This window comes from Oncorhynchus mykiss, chromosome 23, assembly GCF_057628025.1.
Source record: "Oncorhynchus mykiss isolate SJ-2025 chromosome 23, ASM5762802v1, whole genome shotgun sequence".
In the NCBI taxonomy this organism is placed as follows: Eukaryota; Metazoa; Chordata; class Actinopteri; order Salmoniformes; family Salmonidae; genus Oncorhynchus; species Oncorhynchus mykiss.
The window spans coordinates 61,227,625-61,255,000 of NC_143044.1; the positions used below are offsets into that span (position 1 = coordinate 61,227,625).

The window sequence follows — 27,376 nt, forward strand, 5'->3', positions numbered from 1 at the left end:
CTGGGACCGAGAGACTGAAAAACAGCTTCTATCTCAAGGCCATCAGACTGTTAAACAGCCACCACTAACATTGAGTGGCTGCTGCCAACACACTGACACTGACTCAACTCCAGCCACTTTAATAATGGGAATTGATGGGAAATGATGTAAATATATCACTAGCCACTTTAAACAATGCTACCTTATATAATGTTACTTACCCTACATTATTCATCTCATATGCATACGTATATACTGTACTCTATATCATCGACTGTATCCTTATGTAATACATGTATCACTAGCCACTTTAACTATGCCACTTTGTTTACATACTCATCTCATATGTATATACTGTACTCGATACCATCTACTGTATCTTGCCTATGCTGCTCTGTACCATCACTCATTCATATATCCTTATGTACATATTCTTTATCCCTTACACTGTGTATAAGACAGTAGTTTTGGAATTGTTAGTTAGATTACTTGTTGGTTATTACTGCATTGTCGGAACTAGAAGCACAAGCATTTCGCTACACTCGCATTAACATCTGCGTGTCACATGTGTATGTGACAAATAAAATTTGATTTGATTTGATTTGACAAACACATAATTCCGACCGTATTTCCACTGCTGTGAGTACTCAAGAAGAGAAACATATTTATGGATTGATTATCATATTCCATAATAATGGCACCCATCACCCATCTTTCTAGTTGAAAGAGACACCCACACAAACACAAACACAAGGTTGAAGAGCTCTTCTCTTCTCTGTGGGTTGCAAGCCGAGGCTAGCCAAGCTCTGTCAATTATGTTACACTTGATCAAACAACCTGAGGGAAACCCAACAGTCTGACAGTCAGACAGCCAGCCAGCCAGTTAATTAGTAAGTCAGTCAACCAGTTAGATAGTCAGCCAGTCAGCCAGTCAGCATGTCAGTCAGATAGACAGTCACCAGTCAGTCAGTTAGTCAGACAGTCAGTCAGATAGACAGTCAGTCAGTCAGTCACAACAACAGCAATGTTAACGGTCTGAAGGCCAGATCCCCCATTAACATGAACATGGCTAGTGGGCCAGTTGAAGAATCAGTCTGAAGGCCAGATCCCCATTAACATGAACATGGCTAGTGGGCCAGTTGAAGAATCAGTCTGAAGGCCAGATCCCCCATTAACATGAACATGGCTAGTGGGCCAGTTGAAGAATCAGTCTGAAGGCCAGATCCCCCATTAACATGAACATGGCTAGTGGGCCAGCTGAAATATCAGTCTGACGGCCAGATCGGCCATTAAAACATGAACTTGGCTAGTGGGCCAGTTGAAGAATCAGTCTGAAGGCCAGATCCCCCATTAAAACATGAACTTGGCTAGTGGACCAGTTGAAGAATCAGTCTGAAGGCCAGATCCCCCCCATTAAAACATGAGCATGGCTAGTGGGCCAGTTGAAGAATCAGTCTGAAGGCCAGATCCTGCATTAACATGAACTTGGCTAGTGGGCCAGTTGAAGTATCAGTTTGAAGGCCAGATCCCAAATTAAAACATGAACTTGGCTAGTGGGCCAGTTGAAGAATCAGTCTGAAGGCCAGATCCCCCATTAAAACATGAACATGGCTAGTGGGCCAGTTGAAGAATCAGTCTGAAGGCCAGATCCCCCATTAAAATGAACATGTCTAGTAGGCCAGTTGAAGAATCAGTTTGAAGGCCAGATCCCCCATTTAAAGATGAACTTGGCTAGTGGGCCAGTTGAAGTATCAGTCTGAAGGCCAGATCCCCCATTAAAACATGAACTTGGCTAGTGGGCCAGTTGAAGAATCAGTCTGAAGGCCAGATCCCCCATTAACATGAACTTGGCTAGTGGGCCAGTTGAAGAATCAGTCTGAAGGCCAGATCCCCCATTAACATGAACATGGCTAGTGGGCCAGTTGAAGAATCCGTCTGAAGGCCAGATCCCCCATTAAAATGAACATGTCTAGTAGGCCAGTTGAAGAATCAGTCTGAAGACCAGATCCCCCATTAAAACATGAACTTGGCTAGTGGGCCAGTTGAAGAATCAGTCTGAAGGCCAGATCCCCCATTAACATGAACTTGGCTAGTGGGCCAGTTGAAGAATCAGTCTTAAGGCCAGATCCCCCATTAAAACATGAACTTGGCTAGTGGGCCAGTTGAAGAATCAGAGAATACATAGGGTTACATCCCAAATAGCACCATATCCCCTATTCAGTGCAATGCTTTTGACCAGGGCCCATAGCTGTACGTAGGGAATAGGGTACCTTTTGGGACATATTGATGCATATGAGAGCTACATAAACACTGCTTTTAAATACGACAGGGAAAGAACAGGTCTTTCTCCCTATCTAATCCTGTAAGGGTGTGCTCACAAGCGCTGATAGGAACATTTCACCTGAGATGAGAGCATTAGAAGTGTATTTTATCAAGAGTAAAATACCTGAGTCTATCTCCCAGGTAACAAGCCTCAATGTGTTTTAAATACCTGAGTCTATCTCCCAGGTAACAAGCCTCAATGTGTTTTAAATACCTGAGTCTATCTCCCAGGTAACAAGCCTCAATGTGTTTTAAATACCTGAGTCTATCTCCCAGGTAACAAGCCTCAATGTGTTTTAAATACCTGAGTCTATCTCCCAGGTAACAAGCCTCAATGTGTTTTAAATACCTGAGTCTATCTCCCAGGTAACAAGCCTCAATGTGTTTTCCTAATATGTCGTCATCACAGTAATAATCAGTTGTATCCTCTCCTTTAGGTGCCATGTTATGTGCTACCTTTCAACACCACAACACTTACTGAGGTACTCCCTTCATACAAAGCTACTTGGCCCCTCAGGGCCACCGTACCCCCCCCCCCCCCCCCAACTCAGCACACATACTAAAACATACTGTACAACTATTAGTACCTTCCATGTCTTTATGTAACGTTACTCCTACACACTTAGGGGGGAAAAAGGTGATATCAAGAACCCAAAGGGGTTGTTCGGCTGTCCCCATTGGACAACCCTTTGGAGAACTCGTTTTGGTTGCAGGTGTGACCCCTGTTCCACAGAGGGTTTAACACGGAACACAAAAGAGTTCTTCTCGGAACCAAAAAGGGGTTCTCCTACGGGGACAGCCGTTTAACCCTTGTTGGAGTGTTGTGGTATAGATACATTTGTCAAGTCCATCTTCTTCACAACAACACGTTCATGCTACGGCCGTATCGGTCGCTGTGTGACGTGATTAGGTTGGATAACCACAGAAATACACTGAATCGTATCCCAGAAATCCTTGCCTCTATTCTTCCTGTGTTCTTGTTATGTGGCTTGTAACTTTATATTCTCATATAGAGTATTAGACAATAACAGTAGCACATACATCAGACTGAACATAGAGTATCAACCCTTAGACAGTAACACAACCCCCGGCCTCAGTCTGGACATAGAGTATCAACCCTTAGACAATAACACAACCCCCAGCCTCAGTCTGGACATAGAGTATCAACCCTTAGACAATAACACAACCCCCTTCCTCAGTCTGAACATAGAGTATCAACCCTTAGACAGTAACACAACCCCCGGCCTCAGTCTGGACATAGAGTATCAACCCTTAGACAGTAACAAACCCCCTTCCTCAGTCTGAACATAGAGTATCAACCCTTAGACAGTAACAAACCCCCTTCCTCAGTCTGAACATAGAGTATCAACCCTTAGACAGTAACACAACCCCCGGCCTCAGTCTGGACATAGAGTATCAACCCTTAGACAATAACACAACCCCCAGCCTCAGTCTGGACATAGAGTATCAACTCTTAGACAATAACACAACCCCCTTCCTCAGTCTGAACATAGAGTATCAACCCTTAGACAGTAACACAACCCCCGGCCTCAGTCTGGACATAGAGTATCAACCCTTAGACAATAACACAACCCCCAGCCTCAGTCTGGACATAGAGTATCAACCCTTAGACAATAACACAACCCCCGGCCTCAGTCTGGACATAGAGTATCAACCCTTAGACAATAACACAACCCCCGGCCTCAGTCTGGACATAGAGTATCAACCCTTAGACAATAACACAACCCTTAGACAATAACACAACCCCCGGCCTCAGTCTGGACATAGAGTATCAACCCTTAGACAGTAACACAACCCCCGGCCTCAGTTTGTTGCAGTCTGGACTGTGTTGTTCCTCCCCCTAGTCTCATGGTTGTCGTGGTGACCTGGTCCAGATGCATTCATAGAGCTGGGCGTCAGCAGCCTGTTTATGATGTCACCACACGTCTTCTTGTACTGGTTACGGAGCAGGGAGTAGACGAAGGGGTCGCAGGCCGCCTTGCTGTAGGCCAGGCACTTGGAGACCACTCCCCAACGGTGGTCGATAGGCACGGACGGAAATAACTCCACAATCCTATACAGGATCGGGAAAGAGGGATGAGAGAGAGATAAAGGGAGAGAGTGTAGGAGAGGGAGAGAGTGTAGGGGAGGGAGAGAGGGGAGGAGAGGGAGAGAAGGGAGGAGAAGGAGAGAGAGGAGGAGAGGGAGAGAAGGGAGGAGAGGGAAGGAGAGGGAGAGAGTGTAGGAGAGGGAGAGAGTGTAGGGGAGGGAGAGAGGGGAGGAGAGGGAGAGAGGGGAGGAGAGGGAGAGAAGGGAGGAGAGGGAGAAAAGGGAGGAGAGAGAGAGAGAGGAGGAGAGGGAGAGAGGGGAGGAGAGGGAGAGAGGGGAGGAGAGGGAGAGAAGGGAGGAGAAGGAGAGAGAGGAGGAGAGGGAAGGAGAGGGAGAGAGGGGAGGAGAAGAGGAGAGGGAGAGAGGGGAGGAGAGGGGGAGAGGGAGAGGGGAGGAGAGGGGAGAGAGGGGAGGAGAGGGAGAGAGGGGAGGAGAGGGGGAGAGGGAGAGGGGGAGATGGAGAGAGTGTAGGAGAGGGAGAGAGTGTAGGAGAGTGAGAGAGTGTAGGGGAGGGAGAGAGGGGAGGAGAGGGAGAGAGGGGAGGAGAGGGAGAGAGGGGAGGACAGGGAGAGAAGGGAGGAGAGGGAGAGAAGGGAGGAGAGGGAGAGAGAGGAGGAGAGAGAGAGAGGGGAGGAGAGGGAGCGAGGGGAGGAGAGGGAGAGAAGGGAGGAGAAGGAGAGAGAGGAGGAGAGGGAGAGAAGGGAGGAGAGGGAAGGAGAGGGAGAGAGGGGAGGAGAGGGAGAGAGAGGAGGAGAGGGAGAGAGGGGAGGAGAGGGGGAGAGAGGGGAGGAGAGGGAGAGAGGGGAGGAGAGGGGGAGAGGGAGAGGGAGAGGGGGAGAGGGAGAGGGGGAGAGGGATGTCTTAGATATCTCTCTATCTATGGATGTCAAAGTGCAACATTCTAATTGTCATCCCACAACTACAGAAGAGGTCAGAGTTCAGACATTTAGTTATGCTGTTTGTTACATAATACGTATTATTCAGTTCATGATAATGTACTTACAGGGCAGGTAAAGATTCATTATTAAAAGACTTAGGGCTTGGTTAATTCCATAACGCAGAAGATCTGTATTGTAGCACGGTTGAAATGTACAGGACATTTCTGTAGAAGGCTTAAACTTCTGGCGCTACAGATTGAATCGAGGTCTTTGAATCGAGCACTTAGATATGTATCTTCCATTTGAAGATGCCTGGGTATATTGTGCCTTTCTGTTGTCCTGAAAGTCAACAGCACAGTAAGTTACCAACAACACAGCAGGGACACGTTACTGTAGACCGAATTAACGTACAATATCAAATGTGGCTGGCTGTCAAAAGTACACCAAAACAAATTATTCAGTTGATTTATGAGCCTGTCTTCCAACCACCCTGAGAAATCATTTCCTCATTTTCCATCACAAACACTTCCAGCACAGCAGAATTCTCTGAACAGAAACACTTCCACTTGTTATTATGGCTGGCTGGTGGTATAGATCCTGTTGATCCTTGTTATTATGGCTGGCTTCCTGCTAGGTGGTATAGGTCCTGTTGATCCTTGTTAATATGGCTGGCTTCCTGCTAGGTGGTATAGGTCCTGTTGATCCTTGTTATCATGGCTGGCAGGTGGTATAGCTCCTGTTGATCCTTGTTAATATGGCTGGCTTCCTGCCAGGTGGTATAGGTCCTGTTGATCCTTGTTATCATGGCTGGCAGGTGGTATAGCTCCTGTTGATCCTTGTTAATATGGCTGGCTTCCTGCTAGGTGATATTGGTCCTGTTGAACCTGGTTATTATTACCATCTACTGTACTCTTGTAAAGAGACACTGTCAGGGACATGCCATCTAATATACTCTTGTAAAGATATCAGGGTCATCTCATCTAATGTTGCTTGTAAAGATATCTCTATCTCTTCCCCTCCCCCCTTTCTACCTACCTGGTGATGACGTAGGGAGCAAAGCAGACCATGAACGTGCCGATGAAGGTACTGATCTTCCTGGTTGCTCTCTGTCTCCTCCTCTTCTGCTCCTCCAGACAACGCTCTCGAACACTGATCAGGGAAATATGTGGTTTCACATTATTTGACACACGTCTTCATGACGTGAACGTGATTATGTTGTTAGACCTAAAATCAGGTTTCACAAGGTGTCATTAGGTGTCATGAGGTGTCATGAGGTGTTATGAGGTGTCATGAGGTGTTATGAGGTGCCATGAGGTGCCATGAGGTGCCATGAGGTGTCATGGGGTGTCATGAGGTGTCATGAGGTGTCATGTGGTGCCATGAGGTGTCATTATGTGTCATTAGGTTTCATTAGGTGCCATGAGGTTTCATGAGGTGTCATTGTTTCATGAGGTGCCATGAGGTGCCATGAGGTGCCATGAAGTGCCATTAGGTGTGCTGAAGTGACATGAGGTGTCATTAGGTGTCATTAGGTGTCATTAGGTGTCATTATGTTTCATTAGGTGCCAATGGGTGTCATGAGGTGCCATGAGGTGCCATGAGGTGCCAATAGGTGCCATGAGGTGCCAATAGGTGCCATGAGGTGCCATTAGGTGTCATTAGGTGCCATGAGGTGCCATGAGGTGTCATTAGGTGTCATTAGGTGTGCTGAAGTGACATGAGGTGCCACGAGGTGCCATGAGGTGCCATGAGGTGTCATGGGGTGTTATGAGGTGTCATGGGGTGTTATGAGGTGTCATGAGGTGCGATGAGGTGTCATTAGGTGTCATGAGGTGTCGTGAGGTGCCATGAGGTGCCATGAGGTGTCATGAGGTGTCATGGGGTGTTATGAGGTGTCATGAGGTGCGATGAGGTGTCATGAGGTGCCATGAGGTTCCATGAGGTGCCATGGGGTGCCATGGGGTGCCATGAGGTGCCATGAGGTGCCATGAGGTGCCATAAGGTGTCATTAGGTGTCATTAGGTGTCATTGGTTGCCAATGGGTGTCATGAGGTGCCATGAGGTGCCATGAGGTGTCATGAGGTGTCATTAGGTGTCATTAGGTGCCATGAGGTGTCATTAGGTTTCATTAGGTGTCATTAGGTGTCATTGGTTGCCAATGGGTGCCATGAGGTGCCATGAGGTGCCATGAGGTGCCATGAGGTGTCATGAAGTGCCATGAAGTGCCATGAGGTGCCATGAGGTGCCATTGGTTGTCATGAGGTGCCATGAGGTGCCATGAGGTGCCATTGGTTGTCATGAGGTGCCATGAGGTGCCATTAGTTGTCATGAGGTGCCATTGGTTGTCATGAGGTGCCATGAGGTGCCATTAAATGACATGAGTTGTTATTATGTGTCATTAGGTGTGCTTAGGTGTGCTGTAATAACACGAGGTGTCATTAGGTGTGCTGAAGTGACATGAGGTGTCATTAGGTGTCAGTAGTTGTCATTAGGTGCCTTGAGGTGTCATTAGTTGTCATGAGGTGCCATGAGGTGCCATTAAATGACATGAGTTGTCATTATGTGTCATTAGGTGTGCTTAGGTGTGCTGCAATGACACGAGGTGCCATGAGGTGTCATTATGTGTCATTATGTGTCATTAGGTGTCATTAGTTGTCATTAGGTGCCTTGAGGTGTCATTAGTTGTCATGAGGTGCCTTGAGGTGCCATTAAATGACATGAGGTGTCATTATGTGTCATTAGTTGTCATGAGGTGCCATGAGGTGCCATTAAATGACATGAGTTGTCGTTATGTGTCATTAGGTGTGCTGTAATGACACGAGGTGTCATTAGGTGTGCTGAAGTGACATGAGGTGTCATTAGGTGTCCGTATGTGTCATTACGTGCCAGGAGGTGCCATTAGGTGTCTGTTTATCTGTCAGCCATAGAGATTGAGGACGACAGTGTGTATGTGTGCATGTGTGTGCATATGCATGTGCACATGGCAGTCGTAGACAGCAATATTGTCATAATCATGTTATGACACTAGAGTGGTTAAAGACACGTGTGTTTGACATGATTACGTGACGTGTGTGTGTGTGGTCTGGTGTGTGATGATGATGGTTATATAATTTTAACCATATCAGACTGTTTTATCCAGAAAAACAGACAAAGAGTCTGTCTATTATGCCACAGTAAATTACCATGTAATAGGATACCCCTCCCACTCAGTAAAACACTGGTTTTATCCTATTCTAACCAGGAAACAGACTGCATCCCAAATGCCAACTCCATTCCCTATTTAGTGCACTACTTTCAACCAGGGCTCTGATCTAAAGTGGTGCACTATAGAGGGAACAAGGTGCCATTTGGGATGCGTACAGAGCTGAAACAGTCTGTAGTTACTACATGTATATATAACCATTAACTATCTGGAGTTACTACATGTATATATAACCATTAACTATCTGGAGTTACTACATGTATATATAACCATTAACTATCTGGAGTTACTACATGTATATATAACCATTAACTATCTGGAGTTACTACGTGTATATATAACCATTAACTATCTGGAGTTACTACATGTATATATAACCACTAACTATCTGGAGTTACTACATGTATATATAACCATTAACTATCTGGAGTTACTACGTGTATATATAACCATTAACTATCTGGAGTTACTACATGTATATATAACCACTAACTATCTGGAGTTACTACATGTAGAACAGATATAACCATTAACTATCTGGAGTTACTACGTGTATATATAACCATTAACTATCTGGAGTTACTACATGTATATATAACCATTAACTATCTGGAGTTACTACATGTATATATAACCATTAACTATCTGGGGTTACTACATGTATATATAACCATTAAATATCTGGAGTTACTACATGTATATATAACCATTAACTATCTGGAGTTACTACATGTATATATAACCATTAACTATCTGGAGTTACTACATGTATATATAACCATTAACTATCTGGGGTTACTACATGTATATATAACCATTAACTATCTGGAGTTACTACATGTATATATAACCATTAACTATCTGGAGTTACTACATGTATATATAACCATTAACTATCTGGAGTTACTACATGTATATATAACCATTAACTATCTGGGGTTACTACATGTATATATAACCATTAACTATCTGTAGTTACTACATGTATATATAACCATTAACTATCTGGAGTTACTACGTGTATATATAACCATTAACTATCTGGAGTTACTACATGTAGAACAGATATAACCATTAACTATCTGGAGTTACTACAAGTATATATAACCATTAACTATCTGGAGTTACTACATGTATATATAACCATTAACTATCTGGAGTTACTACATGTATATATAACCATTAACTATCTGGAGTTACTACATGTAGAACAGATATAACCATTAACTATCTGGAGTTACTACATGTATATATAACCATTAACTATCTGGAGTTACTACATGTATATAGAACCATTAACTATCTGGAGTTACTACATGTATATATAACCATTAACTATCTGGAGTTACTACATGTAGAACAGATATAACCATTAACTATCTGGAGTTACTACATGTAGAACAGATATAACCATTAACTATCTGGAGTTACTACATGTAGAACAGATATAACCATTAACTATCTGGAGTTACTACATGTAGAACAGATATAACCATTAACTATCTGGAGTTACTACATGTAGAACAGATATAACCATTAACTATCTGGAGTTACTACATGTAGAACAGATATAACCATTAACTATCTGGAGTTACTACATGTATATATAACCATTAACTATCTGGAGTTACTACATGTATATATAACCATTAACTATCTGGAGTTACTACATGTATATATAACCATTAACTAGCTGGAGTTACTACATGTAGAACAGATATAACCATTAACTATCTGGAGTTACTACATGTAGAACAGATATAACCATTAACTATCTGGAGTTACTACATGTAGAACAGATATAACCATTAACTATCTGGAGTTACTACATGTAGAACAGATATAACCATTAACTATCTGGGGTTAATTCATGTATATATAACCATTAACTATCTGGAGTTACTACATGTAGAACAGATATAACCATTAACTATCTGGAGTTACTACAAGTATATATAACCATTAACTATCTGGAGTTACTACATGTAGAACAGATATAACCATTAACTATCTGGGGTTAATTCATGTATATATAACCATTAACTATCTGGAGTTACTACATGTAGAACAGATATAACCATTAACTATCTGGAGTTACTACATGTAGAATAGATATAACCATTAACTATCTGGAGTTACTACATGTATATATAACCATTAACTATCTGGAGTTACTACATGTATATATAACCATTAACTATCTGGATTTACTACATGTATATATAACCATTAACTATCTGGAGTTACTACATGTAGAACAGATATAACCATTAACTATCTGGAGTTACTACATGTATATATAACCATTAACTATCTGGAGTTACTACATGTAGAACAGATATAACCATTAACTATCTGGAGTTACTACATGTAGAACAGATATAACCATTAACTATCTGGAGTTACTACATGTATATATAACCATAAACTATCTGGAGTTACTACATGTATATATAACCATTAACTATCTGGAGTTACTACATGTAGAACAGATATAACCATTAACTATCTGGAGTTACTACATGTATATATAACCATTAACTATCTGGAGTTACTACATGTATATATAACCATTAACTATCTGGAGTTACTACATGTAGAACAGATATAACCATTAACTATCTGGAGTTACTACATGTATATATAACCATTAACTATCTGGAGTTACTACATGTATATATAACCATTAACTATCTGGAGTTACTACATGTAGAACAGATATAACCATTAACTATCTGGAGTTACTACATGTATATATAACCATTAACTATCTGGAGTTACTACATGTATATATAACCATTAACTATCTGGAGTTACTACATGTATATATAACCATTAACTATCTGGAGTTACTACATGTAGAACAGATATAACCATTAACTATCTGGAGTTACTACATGTATATATAACCATTAACTATCTGGAGTTACTACATGTAGAACAGATATAAACATTAACTATCTGGGGTTACTACATGTGTATATAACCATTAACTATCTGGAGTTACTACATGTATATATAACCATTAACTATCTGGAGTTACTACATGTAGAACAGATATAACCATTAACTATCTGGAGTTACTACATGTAGAACAGATATAACCATTATCTATCTGGAGTTACTACATGTATATATAACCATTAACTATCTGGAGTTACTACATGTATATATAACCATTAACTATCTGGGGTTACTACATGTAGAACAGATATAACCATTAACTATCTGGGGTTACTACATGTATATATAACCACTAACTATCTGGAGTTACTACATGTAGAACAGATATAACCATTAACTATCTGGAGTTACTACATGTATATATAACCATTAACTATCTGGAGTTACTACATGTAGAACAGATATAACCATTAACTATCTGGAGTTACTACATGTATATATAACCATTAACTATCTGGAGTTACTACATGTATATATAACCATTAACTATCTGGAGTTACTATATGTATATATAACCATTAACTATCTGGAGTTACTACATGTAGAACAGATATAACCATTAACTATCTGGAGTTACTACATGTAGAACAGATATAACCATTAACTATCTGGAGTTACTACATGTATATATAACCATTAACTATCTGGAGTTACTACATGTATATATAACCATTAACTATCTGGGGTTACTACATGTAGAACAGATATAACCATTAACTATCTGGAGTTACTACATGTAGAACAGATATAACCATTAACTATCTGGGGTTACTACATGTATATATAACCATTAACTATCTGGAGTTACTACATGTAGAACAGATATAACCATTAACTATCTGGAGTTACTACATGTATATATAACCACTAACTATCTGGGGTTACTACATGTAGAACAGATATAACCATTAACTATCTGGAGTTACTACATGTATATATAACCATTAACTATCTGGGGTTACTACATGTAGAACAGATATAACCATTAACTATCTGGAGTTACTACATGTATATATAACCATTAACTATCTGGGGTTACTACATGTAGAACAGATATAACCATTAACTATCTGGAGTTACTACATGTAGATATAACCATTAACTATCTGGAGTTACTACATGTAGAACAGATATAACCATTAACTATCTGGAGTTACTACATGTATATATAACCATTAACTATCTGGAGTTACTACATGTATATATAACCATTAACTATCTGGAGTTACTACATGTATATATAACCATTAACTATCTGGAGTTACTACATGTAGAACAGATATAACCATTAACTATCTGGAGTTACTACATGTAGATACAACCATTAACTATCTGGAGTTACTACATGTATATATAACCATTAACTATCTGGAGTTACTACATGTAGAACAGATATAACCATTAACTATCTGGAGTTACTACATGTAGAACAGATATAACCACTAACTATCTGGAGTTACTACATGTATATATAACCATTAACTATCTGGAGTTAATTCATGTAGAACAGATATAACCATTAACTATCTGGAGTTACTACATGTAGAACAGATATAACCATTAACTATCTGGAGTTACTACATGTATATATAACCATTAACTATCTGGAGTTACTACATGTAGAACAGATATAACCATTAACTATCTGGAGTTACTACATGTATATATAACCATTAACTATCTGGAGTTACTACATGTAGAACAGATATAACCATTAACTATCTGGAGTTACTACATGTAGAACAGATATAACCATTAACTATCTGGAGTTACTACATGTATATATAACCATTAACTATCTGGAGTTACTACATGTAGAACAGATATAACCATTAACTATCTGGAGTTACTACATGTATATATAACCATTAACTATCTGGAGTTATTACATGTATATATAACCATTAACTATCTGGGGTTACTACATGTATTTATAACCATTAACTATCTGGAGTTAATTCATGTAGAACAGATATAACCATTAACTATCTGGAGTTACTACATGTATATATAACCATTAACTATCTGGAGTTACTACATGTAGAACAGATATAACCATTAACTATCTGGGGTTACTACATGTAGAACAGATATAACCATTAACTATCTGGAGTTACTACATGTATATATAACCATTAACTATCTGGGGTTACTACATGTAGAACAGATATAACCATTAACTATCTGGAGTTACTACATGTAGATATAACCATTAACTATCTGGAGTTACTACATGTAGAACAGATATAACCATTAACTATCTGGAGTTACTACATGTATATATAACCATTAACTATCTGGAGTTACTACATGTATATATAACCATTAACTATCTGGAGTTACTACATGTATATATAACCATTAACTATCTGGAGTTACTACATGTAGAACAGATATAACCATTAACTATCTGGAGTTACTACATGTAGATACAACCATTAACTATCTGGAGTTACTACATGTATATATAACCATTAACTATCTGGAGTTACTACATGTAGAACAGATATAACCATTAACTATCTGGAGTTACTACATGTAGAACAGATATAACCACTAACTATCTGGAGTTACTACATGTATATATAACCATTAACTATCTGGAGTTATTACATGTATATATAACCATTAACTATCTGGGGTTACTACATGTATTTATAACCATTAACTATCTGGAGTTAATTCATGTAGAACAGATATAACCATTAACTATCTGGAGTTACTACATGTATATATAACCATTAACTATCTGGAGTTACTACATGTAGAACAGATATAACCATTAACTATCTGGGGTTACTACATGTAGAACAGATATAACCATTAACTATCTGGAGTTACTACATGTATATATAACCATTAACTATCTGGGGTTACTACATGTAGAACAGATATAACCATTAACTATCTGGAGTTACTACATGTAGATATAACCATTAACTATCTGGAGTTACTACATGTAGAACAGATATAACCATTAACTATCTGGAGTTACTACATGTATATATAACCATTAACTATCTGGAGTTACTACATGTATATATAACCATTAACTATCTGGAGTTACTACATGTATATATAACCATTAACTATCTGGAGTTACTACATGTAGTACAGATATAACCATTAACTATCTGGAGTTACTACATGTAGATACAACCATTAACTATCTGGAGTTACTACATGTATATATAACCATTAACTATCTGGAGTTACTACATGTAGAACAGATATAACCATTAACTATCTGGAGTTACTACATGTAGAACAGATATAACCACTAACTATCTGGAGTTACTACATGTATATATAACCATTAACTATCTGGAGTTAATTCATGTAGAACAGATATAACCATTAACTATCTGGAGTTACTACATGTAGAACAGATATAACCATTAACTATCTGGAGTTACTACATGTATATATAACCATTAACTATCTGGAGTTACTACATGTAGAACAGATATAACCATTAACTATCTGGAGTTACTACATGTATATATAACCATTAACTATCTGGAGTTACTACATGTAGAACAGATATAACCATTAACTATCTGGAGTTACTACATGTAGAACAGATATAACCATTAACTATCTGGAGTTACTACATGTATATATAACCATTAACTATCTGGAGTTACTACATGTAGAACAGATATAACCATTAACTATCTGGAGTTACTACATGTATATATAACCATTAACTATCTGGAGTTATTACATGTATATATAACCATTAACTATCTGGGGTTACTACATGTATTTATAACCATTAACTATCTGGAGTTAATTCATGTAGAACAGATATAACCATTAACTATCTGGAGTTACTACATGTATATATAACCATTAACTATCTGGAGTTACTACATGTAGAACAGATATAACCATTAACTATCTGGGGTTACTACATGTATATATAACCATTAACTATCTGGGGTTACTACATGTATATATAACCATTAACTATCTGGAGTTACTACATGTATATATAACCATTAACTATCTGGAGTTACTACATGTAGAACAGATATAACCATTAACTATCTGGAGTTACTACATGTATATATAACCATTAACTATCTGGAGTTACTACATGTAGAACAGATATAACCATTAACTATCTGGAGTTACTACATGTAGATATAACCATTAACTATCTGGAGTTACTACATGTAGAACAGATATAACCATTAACTATCTGGAGTTACTACATGTATATATAACCATTAACTATCTGGAGTTACTACATGTAGAACAGATATAACCATTAACTATCTGGAGTTACTACATGTATATATAACCATTAACTATCTGGAGTTACTACATGTATATATAACCATTAACTATCTGGAGTTACTACATGTAGAACAGATATAACCATTAACTATCTGGAGTTACTACATGTATATATAACCATTAACTATCTGGAGTTACTACATGTATATATAACCATTAACTATCTGGAGTTACTACATGTAGAACAGATATAACCGTTAACTATCTGGAGTTACTACATGTGTATATAACCATTAACTATCTGGAGTTACTACATGTATATATAACCATTAACTATCTGGAGTTACTACATGTAGAACAGATATAAACATTAACTATCTGGAGTTACTACATGTATATATAACCATTAACTATCTGGAGTTACTACATGTATATATAACCATTAACTATCTGGAGTTACTACATGTAGAACAGATATAACCATTAACTATCTGGAGTTACTACATGTAGAACAGATATAACCATTAACTATCTGGAGTTACTACATGTATATATAACCATTAACTATCTGGAGTTACTACATGTATATATAACCATTAACTATCTGGAGTTACTACATGTAGAACAGATATAACCATTAACTATCTGGAGTTACTACATGTATATATAACCATTAACTATCTGGAGTTACTACATGTATATATAACCATTAACTATCTGGAGTTACTACATGTAGAACAGATATAACCATTAACTATCTGGAGTTATTACATGTATATATAACCATTAACTATCTGGAGTTACTACATGTATATATAACCATTAACTATCTGGAGTTACTACATGTATATATAACCATTAACTATCTGGAGTTACTACATGTATATATAACCATGAACTATCTGGAGTTACTACATGTAGAACAGATATAACCATTAACTATCTGGAGTTACTACATGTATATATAACCATTAACTATCTGGAGTTACTACATGTAGAACAGATATAACCATTAACTATCTGGAGTTACTACATGTATATATAACCATTAACTATCTGGAGTTTCTACATGTATATATAACCATTAACTATCTGGAGTTACTATCTGGGGTTACTACATGTATATATAACCATTAACTATCTGGAGTTACTATCTGGAGTTACTACATGTATATATAACCATTAACTATCTGGAGTTATTACATGTATATATAACCATTAACTATCTGGAGTTACTACATGTATATATAACCATTAACTATCTGGAGTTACTACATGTATATATAACCATTAACTATCTGGAGTTACTACATGTATATATAACCAATAACTATCTGGAGTTACTATATGTATATATAACCATTAACTATCTGGAGTTACTACATGTAGAACAGATATAACCATTAACTATCTGGGGTTACTACATGTAGAACAGACTATATATTGAACACAATAGAAGAGAACGCAGTAAAACATAATGGATTAGAACACAATAGAATAGAACACAACAGAATATAACACAATAGAATAGAACACAACAGAATAGAACACAATAGAACACAATAGAATAGAACACACCAGAATTGAACACAATAGAATAGAGCACAGTAGAAAATAACACAATAGAATAGACTCAACAGAACACAACACAATAGAACACAATAGACCACAGTAGAACACAACACAATAGAACACAATGGAATAGAACGCAATAGAACACAACAGAAAATAACGCAATTGAACACAACACAACACCATTTAACACAATAGAACACAACACAATATAATAGAACACAACACCATATAACACAATAGATATAACTCCATAGAACACAACAACATAGAACACAACAGTAGAGAACACAACAGTAGAGAACACAACACAATAGAACACAACACAATAGAACACAACACAATAGAACACAACACAATATAACACAACGCAATAGAACACAACAGAATAGAACACAACACAATAGAACACAACAGAATAGAACACAACACAATATAACACAACACAATAGAACACAACACAATAGAACACAACACAATAGAACACAACAGAATAGAACACAACAGAATAGAACACAACATAATAGAACACAACACAATAGAACACAACAGAATAGAACACAACAGTAGAGAACACAACACAATAGAACACAACAGAATAGAACACAACAGAATAGAACACAACACAATAGAACACAACACAATATAACACAACAGAATAGAACACAACACAATAGAACACAACACAATAGAACACAACAGAATAGAACACAACACAATAGAACACAACACAATATAACACAACACAATAGAACACAACACAATAGAACACAACAGAATATAACACAACAGAATAGAACACAACATAATAGAACACAACACAATAGAACACAACACAATAGAACACAACACAATAGAACACAACAGATCATAATAGAATAAAGAAATGTCCCATGATGCATTGTTCTGGTTTCAACATGAATTCAAAACAATAGTGAGTTGGAGTAAGGTGAGTTGGAGTAAGGTCAGTTGGAGTAAGGTCAGTTGGAGTAAGGTCAGTTGGAGTAAGGTCAGTTGGAGTAAGGTCAGTTGGAGTAAGGTCAGTTGGAGTAAGGTGAGTTGGAGTAAGGTCAGTTGGAGTAAGGTGAGTTGGAGTAAGGTCAGTTGGAGTAAGGTCAGTTGGAGTAAGGTCAGTTGGAGTAAGGTGAGTTGGAGTAAGGTGAGTTGGAGTAAGGTCAGTTGGAGTAAGGTGAGTTGGAGTAAGGTCAGTTGGAGTAAGGTCAGTTGGAGTAAGGTCAGTTGGAGTAAGGTGAGTTGGAGTAAGGTGAGTTGGAGTAAGGTCAGTTGGAGTAAGGTCAGTTGGAGTAAGGTCAGTTGGAGTAAAGTGAGTTGGAGTAAGGTGAGTTGGAGTAAGGTGAGTTGGAGTAAGGTGCACAGAGAGAAATGCAACTCAAAGACCTCCTCTTACCTTGGGTGAATATCCACAAGCAGCACTAAAGTTTGCATTGTGATAACGTCTATCCGTTTACAGTGGAACCTTGCCACCTTCAGCACTTTCAGGTATGTGACACACAGGACTAGAAAGGACAGCAGAAAGGTGAGGGAGTGAAACACCACAGTAAAGACAGCAAATGGAGTCTGACTGTTCTCCGTCACGTCGGAGAGCGTGCACGACGCGTAAAGCGGACGGTATCCCACCCACGAGAGGCAAGCAGCCGCCGTCGAAAAAGACATAGAATGTATCCACGTGTATCCGAGCACGAGAGCGGCATCTCTACGTCGTATTCTAGAGTGGTACCTCAACGGGAACACGACAGCGATCCACCTGTCGATGCTCAGAGCGGCCATGCTCAACATCGAATTAGTGGTTAAGAACGTCTCCGAGAAGCCGACCAACTGACAGAAAGCGTCACTACCGGGCTGACCCTTGTTGACGAAACCCACCAGAGTTAGAGGCATGTTGGAAACGGTCAGCAACAAGTTACAAAAAGTGAGGTTGAGGGTGAACACACAGGGCACTTGCTTCCTGATCTGTGGGTTGTACAGAAAGCAGATCAGCACCACGGCGTTGGACAGCAACGACACTACGATAATGACTAGCATCAAGACGGAGAGAAGCACCTCCACAGTGGCCATGGTGTGTGTCCCGGTCACTTATTATAAATCTGCTTTTTGGTAATGATTGTGTCCAGATCCAGCCACCGTATGTGGTTATGGAATAAAGGCATGGTGTTAGCTGGAAGACTCACCCCATAACCACATCCAGACCATTCCCTGGTTATATCCCTCTCCTGTGGAGCGCAACCGTGTCTCTCCTCTGCCTCGTTGTCCTCAGACTTCTACTGCAGGAACCAGCAGAGGGGATGGTGAAGTCCATCAAGTTAGGAGGATTCCAAACATAATGAGAGAGGCAGAGAGAGAGAGGCAAGTAAACTCCCCCGTTTACGACTAAGTGCAAAGAAACGCCAGCTGTCAGGCGCTGTGCCAATATGCCCGTGTCTCTGCAGTGGTGTTATCTTCTGTGACGCTGCTCTCTCAAGACAGCTCCTCTCTGTCTCTCTCTCTCTCTCTCTCTCTCTCTCTCTCTCTCTCTCTCTCTCTCTCTCTCTTTCTCTCTTTCTCTCTCTCTCTCTCTCTCTCTCTCTCTCTGTATCTCTCTCGCTCGCTCTCTCTCTTCAGAATAGACTGAGTGGGAGGTAGATCTCCTCTCTCTCTCTCTCCAGAATAGACTGAGTGGGAGGTAGATCTCCTCTCTCTCTCTCTTCAGAATAGACTGAGTGAGAGGTAGATCTCCTCTCTCTCTCTCTCTTCAGAATAGACTGAGCGGGAGGTAGATCTCCTCTCTCTCTCTCTTCAGAATAGACTGAGTGGGAGGTAGATCTCCTCTCTCTCTCTTCAGAATAGACTGAGTGGGAGGTAGATCTCTCTCTCAATTCAATTCAATTCAAGGGCTTTATTGGCATGGGAAACATGTGTTAACATTGCCAAAGCAAGTGAGGTAGACAACATACAAAGTGAAAATATAAAGTGAAAAACAACAAAAATTAACAGTAAACATTACACATACAGAGGTTTCAAAACAGTAAAGACATTACAAATGTCATATTATATATATATATACAGTGTTTTAACAATGTACAAATGGTTAAAGGACACAAGATAAAATAAATAAGCATAAATATGGGTTGTATTTACAATGGTGTGTGTTCTTCACTGGTTGCCCTTTTCTCGTGGCAAAAGGTCACACATCTTGCTGCTGTGATGGCACACTGTGGAATTTCACCCAGTAGATATGGGAGTTTTTCAAATTTGGATTTGTTTTCGAATTCTTTGTGGATCTGTGTAATCTGAGGGAAATATGTCTCTCTAATATGGTCATACATTGGGCAGGAGGTTAGGAAGTGCAGCTCAGTTTCCACCTCATTTTGTGGGCAGTGAGCACATAGCCTGTCTTCTCTTGAGAGCCATGTCTGCCTACGGCGGCCTTTCTCAATAGCAAGGCTATGCTCACTGAGTCTGTACATAGTCAAAGCTTTCCTTAATTTTGGGTCAGTCACAGTGGTCAGGTATTCTGCCGCTGTGTACTCTCTGTTTAGGGCCAAATAGCATTCTAGTTTGCTCTCTTTTTTTGTTAATTCTTTCCAATGTGTCAAGTAATTATCTTTTTGTTTTCTCATGATTTGGTTGGGTCTAATTGTGCTGTGCTCTCTCTCTCTCTTCAGAATAGACTGAGTGGGAGGTAGATCTCCTCTCTCTCTCTTCAGAATAGACTGAGTGGGAGGTAGATCTCCTCTCTCTCTCTCTTCAGAATAGACTGAGTGAGAGGTAGATCTCCTCTCTCTCTCTTCAGAATAGACTGAGTGAGAGGTAGATCTCCTCTCTCTCTCTTCAGAATAGACTGAGTGGGAGGTAGATCTCCTCTCTCTCTCTTCAGAATAGACTGAGTGGGAGGTAGATCTCCTCTCTCTCTCTCTCTTCAAAATAGACTGAGTGGGAGGTAGATCTCCTCTCTCTCTCTCTCTCTCTCTCTCTCTCTTCAGAATAGACTGAGTGGGAGGTAGATCTCCTCTCTCTCTCTCTCTCCAGAATAGACTAAGTGGGAGGTAGATCTCCTCTCTCTCTCTCCAGAATAGACTAAGTGGGAGGCAGATCTCCTCTCTCTCTCTCTCTCTATCTCTCTCTTCAGAGTAGACTGAGTGGGAGGTAGATCTCCTCTCTCTCTCTCTCTCTTCAGAATAGACTGAGTGGGAGGTAGATCTATCTCTCTCTCTTCAGAATAGACTTAGTGGGAGGTAGATCTCTCTCTCTCTCTTCAGAATAGACTGAGTGGGAGGTGGATCTCCTCTCTCTCTCTCTCTCTCTCTCTCTCTCTCTCTCTTTCTCTCTCTCTCTCTCCATAATAGACTGAGTGGGAGGTAGATCTCTCTCTCTTTCTCTCCAGAATAGACTGAGTGGGAGGTAGATCTCTCTCTCTCTCTCCAGAATAGACCGAGTGGGAGGTAGATCTCTCTCTCTCTCCAGAATATACTGAGTGGGAGGTAGATCTCTCTCTCTCTCTCTCTCTCTCTCTCTATCTCTCTCTCTCTCTCTCTCTCTCTCTCTCTTCAGAATAGACTGGAACAGACAGACAGAAAACACAGGTATAAATACCCAAGTGGGGAAGATGGGCGACACCGTGGAGGCGGGTCGAGACAAGCAGAAGGTCAGGTGGAACAGAGCAGGATGAGACCCTCTGACTGTTTTAGTAAAGGTCTTTACAGTTCTCTGTTTCAGTAAAGGTCTTTACAGTTCTCTGTTTCAGTAAGGGTCTTTACAGTTGTTCTCTGTTTCAGTAAGGGTCTTTACAGTTGTTTTGTTTCAGTAAGGGTCTTTACAGTTCTCTGTTTCACTAAGGGTCTTTACAGTTCTCTGTTTCAGTAAGGGTCTTTACAGTTCTCTGTTTCAGTAAGGGTCTTTACAGTTCTCTGTTTCAGTAAGGGTCTTTACAGTTCTCTGTTTCACTAAGGGTCTTTACAGTTGTTCTCTGTTTCAGTAAGGGTCTTTCCAGTTGTTCTCTGTTTCAGAAAGGGTATTTACAGTGTGGTGTCTGTTTCAGAAAGGGTCTTTAAATCAAATCAAATCTAATTTATTTATATAGCCCTTCGTACATCAGCTGATATCTCAAAGTGCTGTACAGAAACCCAGCCTAAAACCCCAAACAGCAAGCAATGCAGGTGTAGAAGTACGGTTGTTCTCTGTTTCAGTAAGGGTCTTTCCAGTTGTTCTCTGTTTCAGTAATGGTCTTTACAGTTGTTCTCTGTTTCAGTAAGGGTCTTTACAGTTGTTCTCTGTTTTAGTAAGGGTCTTTACAGTTGTTCTCTGTTTCAGTAAGGGTCTTTACAGTTGTTCTCTGTTTCAGTAAGGGTCTTTACAGTTGTTCTCTGTTTCAGTAAGGTTCTTTACAGTTGTTCTCTGTTTTAGTAGGGGTCTTTACAGTGTGGTGTCTCTCTCTGTCGTCTGCAGGCTGCTATTGCTTTCCAACCACATGTTTTTGATTAAAGACACTTGAATCTCTTTATTATTAATATCTCTAACTTCAAGTTCAGGGGATCTCACTCACTCACACACACACACACACACACACACACACACACACACACACACACACACACACACACACACACACACACACACACACACGGTGTGGGGGAGGTGGTTGGATGGAGAGGGGGTTGGGGACAGGGTGGTGTGGGAGGTGAGGGAGAGGTGATGGGGTGGAGAGGATGTTGGGGAGAGGGGGTTGGGGAGGTAAGAGTGGTTGACACTGGCAACACACACACTGTAGGCTGCAGTATTCACATTCCTCTGTTCCAGTTGTTTGAAAATATGTGAAAATATACTATAACATAATAGGCTCATAGTTTAGGCTAACATCTCCTAGATTTACGGTTGACTGAGTACACTATAGAATACCTATGGAACAAGCGACTTGCAGATTGAGTTGTCTGAAACTAGGGAGATAAGGGGAGACAGTAGGGAGATAAGGCATCCACTTTTCGCTGACAGTCACTACTCAACATTCATCTGAACTATTTGGTATTTATCGCACGCTCTGCCCAAAATGCAACACTGCCTTTCCTTCCGACTGCAGGGCAGGCACACACACACCACAAGGCTGAGAACACACACACACACACACACACACACACACACACACACACACACACACACACACAAACACACACACACACACAGACCATAAGGCTGTGCCAGGCTGGATCTAATTTCCAACCCCAGGGGCCATGCAACTCAGCTCTAACCAGTACACACACACACACACACACACACACACACGCATGGACGCACACACACACACACACACACACACAAACACAAACACACACACACACTCCAGTGGAGTCTGGGGGGCTCGGGGGCTGGAGTCTGGGGGGCTGGTGGCTGGAGTCTGGGGGGCTGGGGGCTGGAGTCTGGGGGGCTGGAGTCTGGGCGGCTGGTGGCTGGAGTCTGGGGGGCTGGGGGCTGGAGTCTGGGGGGCTGGGGTGCTGGAGTCTGGGGGGCTGGAGTCTGGGGGGCTGGGAGCTGGGGGGCTGAGGGCTGGAGTCTGGGGGGCAGAGTGTGGGGGGCTGGAGTCTGGGGGGGCTGAGGGCTGGAGTCTGGGTGGCTGGAGTATGGGGGGCTGAGGGCTGGAGTCTGGGGGGCTGGAGTCTGGGGGGCTGGTGGCTGGAGTCTGGGGGGCTGGGGGCTGGAGTCTGGGGGGCCAGAGTCTGGGGGGCTGGGGAGCTGGAGTCTGGGGGGCTGGTGGCTGGAGTCTGGGGGGCTGGGGGCTGGAGTCTGGGGGGCTGGAGTCTGGGGGGCTGGGGCTGGAGTCTGGGGGGCTGGAGTCTGGGGGGCTGAGGGCTGGAGTCTGGGGGGCTGGAGTCTGGGGGGCTGGAGTCTGGTGGGCTGGAGTCTGGGGGGCTGGAGTCTGGGGGTCTGGATTCTGGGGGGCTGGGGGCTGGGGGGCTGAGGGCTGGAGTCTGGGGGGCAAAGTGTGGGGGGCTGGAGTCTGGGGGGACTGAGGGCTGGAGTCTGGGTGGCTGGAGTATGGGGGGCTGGGACCTGGAGTCTGGGGGGCTGGAGTCTGGGGGGCTGGGGAATGGAGTCTGGGGGGCTGGGGCATGGAGTCTGGGGGGCTGGTGGCTGGAGTCTGGGGGGCTGGGGGCTGGAGTCTGGGGGGCTGGAGTCTGGGGGGCTGGTGGCTGGAGTCTGGGGGGCTGGGGGCTGGAGTCTGGGGGGCTGGAGTCTGGGTGGCTGGGGAGCTGGAGTCTGGGGGGCTGGGGCTGGAGTCTGGGGGGCTGGAGTCTGGGGGGCTGGAGTCTGGGGGGCTGAGTCTGGGGGGCTGGAGTCTGGGGGGCTGGAGTCTGGGGGGCTGAGGGCTGGAGTCTGGGGGGCTGGGGGACTGGGGGCTGGGGGATGGAGACTGGGGGGCTGAGGGCTGGAGTCTGGGGGGCTGAGGGCTGGAGTCTGGGGGGCTGGGGGACTGGGGGCTGGGGGATGGAGACTGGGGGGCTGAGGGCTGGAGTCTGGGGGGCTGAGGGCAGAATCACATCAGTTAATTCTCCTTAACTAGCTACAATGTCATTACGGGCCTTTTTACTGCTCTCCAATGGGACAAAGTACTGCTGCTCTGAATCCCAAATGGCACCCTATTCCCACTGTGCCCTGGTCAGACGTACTGCACTACGTAGCGGACAGGGGGCCATTTGGAACTGTGGTGCCCCCCCCCCCCCACACACACACACAAACCCCCACCCCACACACACACACACCCCCACACCCCCCAACCCCCACCCACACACACAACCCCCCACACACACACACACACACACAACCCCCTCATCTGAGATCAGAACACTGTGAGGACTCCTCTAATGTGGGGACTATCTCTGAGACCCAGTGGTTAGGGTTAGGGTTAGGGTTAGGGTTAGGACTCCTCTAATGTGGGGATAGGGTTAGGGTTAGGGTTAGGACTCCTCTAATGTGGGGACTATCTCTGAGACCCAGTGGTTAGGGTTAGGGTTAGGACTCCTCTAATGTGGGGACTATCTCTGAGACCCAGTGGTTAGGGTTATGGGTAGGACTCCTCTAATGTGGGGACTATCTCTGAGACCCAGTGGTTAGGGTTAGGACTCCTCTAATGTGGGGACTATCTCTGAGACCCAGTGGTTAGGGTCAGGACTCCTCTAATGTGGGGACTATCTCTGAGACCCAGTAGCATGTGTTAGGGTCAGGGTCAGGGTCAGGGTTAGGGTTAGGGTTAGGGTCAGGACTCCTCTAATGTGGGGACAGGGTTAGGGTTAGGGTTAGGGTTAGGACTCCTCTAATGTGGGGACTATCTCTGAGACCCAGTGGTTAGGGTTAGGGTTAGGACTCCTCTAATGTAGGGACTATCTCTGAGACCCAGTGCTTAGGGTTAGGGTTAGGACTCCTCTAATGTGGGGTCTATCTCTGAGACCCAGTGGCATGTGTTAGGGTCAGGGTCAGGGTTAGGGTTAGGGTCAGGACTCCTCTAATGTGGGGACAGGGTTAGGGTTAGGGTTAGGACTCCTCTAATGTGGGGACTATCTCTGAGACCCAGTGGTTAGGGTTAGGGTTAGGGTCAGGGTCAGGGTCAGGGTCAGGACTATATCTAAGACCAGATCTTCATTCTCCAGGGGACTCTGTGGTGACTATCTCTGAGACCAGCTCTTCATTCTCTAGAGGACTCTGTGGTGACTATCTCTGAGACCAGATCTTCATTCTCCAGGGGACTCTGTGTTGACTATCTCTGAGACCAGATCTTCATTCTCCAGGGGACTCTGTGGTGACTATCTCTGAGACCCAGTGGTTAGGGTTAGGGTTAGGGTTAGGACTCCTCTAATGTGGGGACAGGGTTAGGGTTAGGGTTAGGGTTAGGACTCCTCTAATGTGGGGACTATCTCTGAGACCCAGTGGTTAGGGTTAGGGTTAGGACTCCTCTAATGTGGGGTCTATCTCTGAGACCCAGTGGCATGTGTTAGGGTCAGGGTCAGGGTTAGGGTTAGGGTCAGGACTCCTCTAATGTGGGGACAGGGTTAGGGTTAGGGTTAGGACTCCTCTAATGTGGGGACTATCTCTGAGACCCAGTGGTTAGGGTTAGGGTTAGGGTCAGGGTCAGGGTCAGGGTCAGGACTATATCTAAGACCAGATCTTCATTCTCCAGGGGACTCTGTGGTGACTATCTCTGAGACCAGCTCTTCATTCTCTAGAGGACTCTGTGGTGACTATCTCTGAGACCAGATCTTCATTCTCCAGGGGACTCTGTGTTGACTATCTCTGAGACCAGATCTTCATTCTCCAGGGGACTCTGTGGTGACTATCTCTGAGACCCAGTGGTTAGGGTTAGGGTTAGGGTTAGGACTCCTCTAATGTGGGGACAGGGTTAGGGTTAGGGTTAGGGTTAGGACTCCTCTAATGTGGGGACTATCTCTGAGACCCAGTGGTTAGGGTTAGGGTTAGGACTCCTCTAATGTGGGGACTATCTCTGAGACCCAGTGGTTAGGGTTATGGTTAGGACTCATCTAATGTGGGGACTATCTCTGAGACCCAGTTGTTAGGGTTAGGACTCCTCTAATGTGGGGACTATCTCTGAGACCCAGTGGTTAGGGTCAGGACTCCTCTAATGTGGGGACTATCTCTGAGACCCAGTAGCATGTGTTAGGGTCAGGGTCAGGGTCAGGGTTAGGGTTAGGGTCAGGACTCCTCTAATGTGGGGACAAGGTTAGGGTTAGGGTTAGGGTTAGGACTCCTCTAATGTGGGGACTATCTCTGAGACCCAGTGGTTAGGGTTAGGGTTAGGACTCCTCTAATGTAGGGACTATCTCTGAGACCCAGTGGTTAGGGTTAGGGTTAGGACTCCTCTAATGTGGGGACTATCTCTGAGACCCAGTGGTTAGGGTTAGGGTTAGGACTCCTCTAATGTGGGGTCTATCTCTGAGACCCAGTGGCATGTGTTAGGGTCAGGGTCAGGGATAAGGTCAGGGTTAGGGTCAGGACCCCTCTACTGTGGGGACTATCTCTGAGACCCAGTGGCATGTGTTAGGGTCAGTGTCAGGGTTAGGGTTAGGGTTAGGACTCCTCTAATGTAGGGACTATCTCTGAGACCCAG

General features: G+C 42.4%; 1 protein-coding gene across 4 annotated transcripts in view; it reads right to left on the reverse strand.

Annotated features, from left to right (window-relative positions):
• Positions 1 to 2,868: 2,868 nt before the first annotated feature.
• Positions 2,869 to 27,376, reverse strand: part of LOC110516764 (G protein-coupled receptor 26-like) — a 117,102-nt gene continuing 92,594 nt past the window's right edge. The window contains exons 2-5 of one of the 4 annotated variants that reach the window (XM_090218026.1): positions 19,461 to 19,553; positions 18,680 to 18,788; positions 6,324 to 6,437; positions 2,869 to 4,375 (exon numbers count right to left, since the gene is read on the reverse strand). In XM_090218026.1, coding sequence (XP_090074152.1) covers positions 4,126 to 4,375; positions 6,324 to 6,437; positions 18,680 to 18,788; positions 19,461 to 19,482 — 495 coding nt within the window. In that variant the 5' untranslated portion in view covers positions 19,483 to 19,553 and the 3' untranslated portion in view covers positions 2,869 to 4,125. Of the gene's footprint in view, positions 4,376 to 6,323; positions 6,438 to 18,679; positions 19,901 to 27,376 lie in introns of those variants that run through there. The other 3 variants (XM_090218027.1, XM_090218025.1, XM_036972609.2) reach the window with 3 other exon arrangements.